This window comes from Sander lucioperca, chromosome 7, assembly GCF_008315115.2.
Source record: "Sander lucioperca isolate FBNREF2018 chromosome 7, SLUC_FBN_1.2, whole genome shotgun sequence".
NCBI classification, from domain to species: Eukaryota; Metazoa; Chordata; class Actinopteri; order Perciformes; family Percidae; genus Sander; species Sander lucioperca.
This window is the reverse complement of record NC_050179.1, coordinates 24711725-24719344: the sequence shown is the minus strand read 5'-3', so window position 1 is coordinate 24719344 and position 7620 is coordinate 24711725. Positions and strand designations below refer to the sequence as shown.

The following is a 7620-nucleotide window of genomic DNA, read 5'->3' as shown; positions in this document are numbered from 1 at the left end:
GTGGTAGTGCACATGTTCCTAAATAAAAAAAGTTCACTTAAAATAATACTTTCTAGTCAGTTATTGATTTGGATGTTTAGGTTCTGGCCAAGTACATGCGATGCATTACCAATTTTGTAATAATTAGTGATTTTGTGACGTATAATGATAATGAAATCATATTGCTTATTTTTGCAATTTGCATCCGCATTTGAGCTGTTTCAATCATTGATGTAGTGTCCTTTACTGCGACGCAATAGCGGAATCATTTCTCTGCTTGCTGTTTCCGGGGGACAGGTTTGTGCTGGACTTCCACACACACATATGCGCGCTGTTTGGGTAGTTCACTCCCTTCATTTCACTGCACCATGCCGACTGATACCAAACGTGTACGTGGCCCAGAAGTGTCCCAAAGTCCGTCTTTGTTTTTGTGCAAACCCGCGGCCGTTCTTCCCTCGCAAGGCCCCAGAGCGGACGGTCGGCAGCGGGATCAAGTGGACGTCCGGCCTGTTTTTGTCCGGTGCGGGCTGGTGAGCCAGGCTAAAGGCTCTGCTTACATCGAGGCTGGAAACACCAAGTTGATGTGCTGCGTTTATGGCCCCAGAGAAACAGAGCGGAAAGATGAGACCGATATGAAATGTGGAAGGTATGTAGTAATTTGACTAAATGTATTTATTTATTTATTTTATTTGACTTGTTTATTGATCTACAACACAGGAAGTACACGTTAAAGCGAGACTTCGTAACTTATACGTTCTGCCTGCATTCATAAGCAGTAAAACGCAGCCTTGGTCTTGTGTGAGTAAAGTTAGACCTAGCTTATGTTGGCTGAATGTTAACGTTAGCTCATATAAGCAAACTTCAGATAGATAGTTTAAGTATTTAACAGAAGTTACATGGTTAAGTGAGAACATCAATGTGAAAAGACAGACCATAACATAAAAAGAAACAACTAGGAGCTTGCATACCAAAAATAAGTGCAAACTAGACCAAGTAGTAATTATCCACATCAATATTAAATATTTTAATTTGAAGGCCAAAAGAAGCTTCTGGCTTCATTATTTACTGGGGGCATGTGAAGGCACCTGGCACTGTTGTTATAGCCATGTGGAGTAGGTACCATTCTCTGGGAACACAAATATTAAATAGCATGCCCTTTTGATTATAAATGTTCACCAAGGGGCATATCCCTGTTATAATCTTAAGAGGTGTTGTTGTAGCATCAATGTTACCTCAATACCTTTCCTGTTTTAACTTTTTTTCTCATTCAGAACACTAGACAAAATGAGTTTGCTTGCCAAACGTTATTTGCAGAATAATCGTTTTTCTCGATTACTCTTATCAAGTTGAGACGGATGTGTGTGTGTCTATATACGAAGACTTTAACAAAACTGTATTTCTTTGTGTATCCAGGTTGACTACTGACATGCGTTTTGCTCCATTTTCCTGCCTTGAGAGGGGCTCCTGGATTCAGGGAAGCCAGGACAAGGACCTCTCCCTGATGCTGCATGAGAGTCTGCAGCCAGCCGTGTGCCTCAACAAATATCCTCGTTCTCAGATCGAGGTCAACGTGATGGTTCTTGAGAACAGCGGTTCAGTTCTGGCCCACGCAGTCACATGCGCTTCTCTCGCCCTTGCAGATGCAGGGATCGAAATGTATGACCTGGTGCTTGGTTGTTCCATACGCCAGGATGGCGTCTCTTATGTGGTTGACCCTTCTTATATGGAGGAAAACAGCTGCAGCTCAGCCAGCAGCCATAACCAGGGCGGTCTGACTGTTGCGTTCCTCCCCAGCCTCAACCAGATTTCTGGGCTGCAGTCAGATGGAGAAATGACTGAAGAGACTCTGGCAGCCGGGGTTCGGACCTGCATTGAGGGATGTTATAAACTGTACCCGGTCATCCAACAAGCCCTGGCAAAGGCTGTGCGCAGGGCTGCGCCCCCACCATCAGAGAGCTGAGACACTCATTAACCCAGAACTGCTTAGTTCGTAGTTTTTCTACTTTACATTTTCAGGTCCTTTCTTTGACAACAATACCTGTTTCTATGTTTGCTATTCAATTCTTTAAATACAAATTGATAAGACTGATTTAACTGTGTTTTCTTAATTAAATAATTTAAGAATGCACATATATGGAACTTTAATTAACTTCACTCAACTTCTGGATTGTGTCATCAACAATTGATTGCATTGCATCACAGGGGTTTTTCAGCAGCTCCAGAGCAGCTGCCATTATGCAGGATCATTACTAATACTAGCCTGACCTGAATAACTGGACGTAAGAAATGCACAGATAAATAATAAAGTGGATAAATCAAGTTGTGTTTTCAAATGAAATGATTCCCTTTGAAAACCAAACCCTGGTGTCTTGTACCAATGTTTCCACCGGAGTGACTGCTATCATACAACACCAAAACTAGGATTTGACAGCAGCATGATGGCGTTCTGAGAATCATTCAGTTAACAATTTCAGTCAAATTTGTACATCAGGGTTTTTCAGTGGAGCCTGGAAAGTGTTGACTCCTGCATTACAAAACAGTTTGCTTGCACTACACCACCTAGGTTTTTTTAAGTAATGTCAGCATATAGTCATTAAAGGGAAACTGAAGCTTATGCATGCTTGCCTTTTTAAACTTGCCCCACAAGGGGGCAGTATAGAGAGGAGTGCAATATGCTCCAGAGACATCTCTAATATTTTAAGAGATAATAAAATATTAAGTCATCCAGTATGTAAGTAATTGAGTCAATGGTAATTGAGTCAATGGAAATAAGATAGAACTTTTTTATGCCAAGGGGAATTGTTGTCTGGCAGTTGCAGTACAAAGTGGAAAGAGTGTAAATGAAATATATTCATTAAATATGAATAAGGTACAAAAAACAAATGCACTCAATCACAGGTGGGTAAACAGGTCATAGCAATGTAGCTATTTATGTATAATATACAATATGAAGTACAGGTAATGTGTATAAATATTGAATTTTATGCCCCATTATGTTCCATAAATTGTTCCATTGAGTTGTCGGGCGCCTGGGTAGCTCACCTGGTAGAGCATGCGCCCATATACAGAGGCTCAGTCCTTAACGCAGCAGGTTCGGTTCCAACCTGTGTCCCTTTGCTGCATGTCATTCCCCCTCTCTCTCTCTCTCTCCCCCCTTCCATGTCTAAGCTGTCCTATCTAATAAAGGCCTAAAATGCCACAAAAAAAATAAGCTGTAGAACCATTATCTTACTTACACTTTAGTAGTAATGGTCTTGCAGATTTATCTGAGGCAAGCAATAATCACAAGGGAAATGTGTTGAACTATAATTCTACATCAATCACACTTGATGGCAGACAAGCTTAGAAATATTAATGTTCAAAATCTGTCAAATCTGTCCCAGTTTGCTTTAAATTCTGTACAGCATAATAAAGAATCAGAAATACAACCACTTGTACTAATTTGTATTTAGTAATCCTGTTATTGTATATAACAAGAATGGATATTGTTTTGAATATTCTGTCCTGTCAATTATGCCACACTCTAGTCACAGGGTGGCAGCGTTGCTCTACTAAGAAAATATAGTTTACAAATATTCTTATATATTGTCTTTAACTTCTGGATGTATTCACATTATTCTCATTTGTACAGTTTATGAACTGCATAATCCATTTTTTCTACAGGCTTCTCCTGGCAGCATTTCAACCATAATGCACCAATGATAGTGAGCTATGCGATGTAGTTTTTGGTTTACAAGTTAAGATGATTAGAAATCAAAACAAAGTCAGATGATTAATATGTATCTTAGCTGTACTATTTGCAAATTCAGATTGGTAAAATGCCTCGCTGATGGGCCATTATTTCTTCTAATTCTTGTCTGTTCCTGGTCACTGACAGTCTCATAAGGCTGTGGTTCTTATGAGTATACATTTATAACTTCTTCAGTTACAAAACTAACATTGTGATCCATATTAATCAATGTTAAACTTGATCTACTTTCTCCCATAATGTATTTATTGAGACACATATAAAAACAATTCTAGATGTTACTGAAGCCTAGTGTGTTTATATTATATTGTATAGTTTATTCACTGGAGTCTCCAACACAGTCTGTTCTGGCTTTAAAATGTATTAAATTATCACAAAAACTGGTCAGAGTTAACAGAGGACCCCTATAAACATTATGTGTTTTTGATCATGTACATTTTAATATGTACATTAATACCTAAGTTTATGTATCCCCTCCGCTATTCTTTACCTTACTTGTTAAGCTGTGTCCATTTGTCTAAGTACATTGAGAACAATTAATAAAAATACTCCTCAGTTGTGTCCACATATTCAGCCACTCAGCTGATTCTAATTAAATTCATAATGACCATGGAATCCAGGAGCATAAATAAAAACCCACTATAGTAGAATTAGTGGGTGGCTCTTAAATGTTTTACTTAGGCCTAATAAAAGTACAAAAGAATTAAGCATCCAAATGTACTTTAGTGTAAAGGTATATTGTGCAAAAAGTAAAAGTAGGCTACTACTTTTTCTCTGCTGGGTAGCTTGTGAATTTCCACCCCTGGAATCAATAAAGTCTTGTCGATCTAGTATCTGTAATAATGCATTATCATTCCTTTGTTGATTACATTTGGTATTATTATATCTGAATCTGCAAAGTAACTAAAGTCATTGAAGTAAATCATTGAAGTGGAGTAAAAAAGTATAATATTTGCCTCTGAATTGTAGTGGAGTAGAAGTAGAAAGTAGAAAATTGAAATACCTGAAAATACTTGAGTAATTGTAGTTACTTTCCATCACTGGTATTGACTGAATGACAAGCAGATTACATTTTACGTACAATATTCATTTTACCCTCAAGTTTATATGAAGTTGTAGTATTGATTAACACAATGAATAATTTGCAGGACCTAGTTTCTTTAGAAAGAAAATACTTCCTTTGTCAGCTTGTTGCACTTCATTACTATGGTAAAAAAATCAATTAAGACAGGTTTAAATAAAATGTTCAACACCTACACTTTCAAGGGGAACTGTCTAGCAGTAGATACTTTTCAGATTAAAATTTCAAAACATACGATGAGTTGCTGTTAGTTGTTTCTAAGGTTACATTTAAAACATATTCCAGCTATTACCCCAGAATGTTTTTCTTGGCTTGTGTGGAGGTGAGTGGTGATGAACAAAAGACTAAACAGCCAGTGCCTCGAGTTTACAGCTAATTAGCCGAAAGACTACTTGGACTTATTTGTTTATCAAAACACGAGGATCAATCTGAGATGAAGAGTTCAGTTAAGCAGTTTACTGAGTCCACCATAAAAGTTACAACAAACAGAGGTTCACAAACAGAGTCTAAGTTTCCCTAGTGACAGACATGAAGTCGAAGCTCAGTCCACCAAAGTCTCTGTCTTCGATCTAAGATTTTTCTGTGTTTTTATTCTCTCCTAACAGGGGGGGTGTATTCTAGTTTCTTGGACAGAAACTGTTATCTTTCACAAACACAAGTTGCCTGTGTGGGACAACTTCTAACTGTCTTTCCTGTTTTTCTGCTTATCTGTCTGTTACACGATGCATTATTATGCCATAGAAGGCTTAAACTATAGTTAAAGGCTTAAAGGGGTGACAGAATGCAAAACCTAACTCTCACACAAAGCTAATATTTGACGTCAACTCGGTGGCTGTACCTTATTTGGCTCTAGTCTGTACCTTTGTCACGCCCCAACATTTACATACAAACCACTGATCTGAGGCCAGCTGGTCTTCTGAATCTAGGTTGCAGATCTCAGAAATGTTATACATTGTTCGTCTGCTATTTCATTACTAAATTCACTTCTGAGACTTTTTTATGCGAGAAATCAACTATATAGATCTCATATATGGGCTGTTTTACGAAAATTGATGGCTAATTGCAAATTTGGTCTGACTGTGTCGGACTTCACAAGCTCCACAGTCTGACGTGACAGCCGGCGGGTGCCTGCCGGAGTCGCTGGCTTGCTGCCCAGCCTGTCGTCCTTCACGGCTGTGGAGCTCCGTCAGGGCAGTGGCATTTGGTAGTCCAGTAACCCAGAAACGGTGACTTTGCACTGGGTATGGAGCTCCTGAACTCAGACACAGTCGGACCAAATTTGCAATTAGCCATCAATTCTCGTAAAACGGCACATATTTGAGCTTTACATAGTTGATTTCGTGCATTAAAAAAAGTCTCAGAAGTGAATTTAGTAATGAAATAGCAGACGAACAATGTATACAATTTCTGTGCAGTGAGTGTGTGACGTGGTGTGCACGGAGGGGAGAGGCTGTGTGTGTGTGCGTGTGTGTGTGTGTGTGTGTGTGTGTGTGTGTGTGTGTGTGCGCTTCAACCAACCAATCAGTGCGCAGCTCATCTAAATATTCATGATATAAGGGAGAAATCCTCTCTTTTCATCCAGGGCTTTTTCACAGGGTTGCATTAGGGCCCATAGAACAGCACCCGGGCCATTTTCAGCCCAACCAATGTTACATACCCTATTAGGAGACCTTAAGGAACAGTGTGAAATACCATATATAATCATTCTATCACCCCTTTAAGCTTAGCCTCCTATGTGTCAGAGATATTTCCTTGAACCAGTTCCTCAATGACTGCACACAGCCCTTTTGCAACACAATGCAATTTTAACTGTCATCGACTTTTATTCTACAATAGCTAATGTAATAAGTAAGCAAAGGTTTAGCTGAGGCATCATGGCCATACAGACTAATGTAGCTAATGTACTTAATGGAGACACTCCAAGTGAACAGCTACGGTAAAATCTGAATCTAATAACGTCATCACAATCACCACATTCATATGCAAACTAGGCATTAACTATTTAAAATGCGCTAATTTGCATTCATTTGACAAGGCACTGCAGGTGAAGAGGATAAACAAAATAACTAAAACATATCAGCAAAGAACTTCCCCAGTTAATGAGTTAAGAGTCTTTCCCCCTTAAATGTTAGGTTTAAATATGTAGATTCATTTAGAAGAAATCTACAGATGCAGCCTAAAACAAATACCATCTAAATGTGTATTTTGGAAGTTTGATTTCCATTAAAGTAAAAGAAGACATGGAAGCAAAATAGACCAAAATCTCTAAATTGACCACAACATGAAAAAAGTGTCCTGCATTAAACAGTAACTTCATCATTTTGATCGTAGGCTCCTCATCAAATAATAAGTTTTATTCTTGCAAAATTAACAAAATTGCAGCAACAGTCTTTTTCAGTTTAGTGTGAAGGTTTTTGTTGAAATTTTTCTAAAAATAAAACAAATACAAACTAGAAGGGCATTTGGAGAATGCAGACCTCTGCCAAAGCCATATTGCAAGTTAACGAAAGCTATATATAATTAATTTGTGTATCTGACCCGTGAGTCGGATCCACTCCAAAGTGTAATGAGTTCGTCTTTGGTCCATGCTACACCCTTCCACCAAGTTTCATGGAAATCGGGCCAGTACCACACCACGTGGTACATTCAGCACACCACTCTATGTGACCTGCAAAAGGTGATTACTCAATCAAAATAATTAACTCCTGTTTCAAATGTAAATAAATCCATCAATGAATAAATCATTGCCATCAAAACAAAAGGTTCCTTTATCATTGCTTAGACCACGACAGTCAAAATGCAAAGACATCTT

General features: G+C 38.5%; 1 protein-coding gene across 2 annotated transcripts; it reads left to right on the top strand.

Moving 5' to 3' along the window:
* Positions 1-230: 230 nt before the first annotated feature.
* Positions 231-2298, top strand: exosc6 (exosome component 6). Of its 2 annotated transcripts, XR_004897966.1 has the most exons (3): positions 231-625; positions 1393-2060; positions 2091-2298. XR_004897966.1 is itself a non-coding variant. In XM_031303860.2 (2 exons), exons 1-2 carry the CDS (start codon positions 348-350, stop codon positions 1937-1939), a joined length of 825 nt encoding a protein of 274 aa, XP_031159720.1. In that variant the 5' UTR covers positions 231-347; the 3' UTR covers positions 1940-2068. The 2 variants fall into 2 exon arrangements, 1 of the variants encoding a protein (XP_031159720.1); XM_031303860.2 differs by lacking the exon at positions 2091-2298 and having other exon boundaries at positions 1393-2068.
* Positions 2299-7620: the final 5322 nt, after the last annotated feature.

Bases quoted from the DNA above. Each gene is read 5' to 3' on its own strand.
- exosc6 (XM_031303860.2), top strand. From the start codon at position 348: ATGCCGACTGATACCAAACGTGTACGTGGCCCAGAAGTGTCCCAAAGT. The intron at 626-1,392 runs GTATGTAGTAAT...TTGTGTATCCAG, and splicing joins ACCGATATGAAATGTGGAAG to GTTGACTACTGACATGCGTT.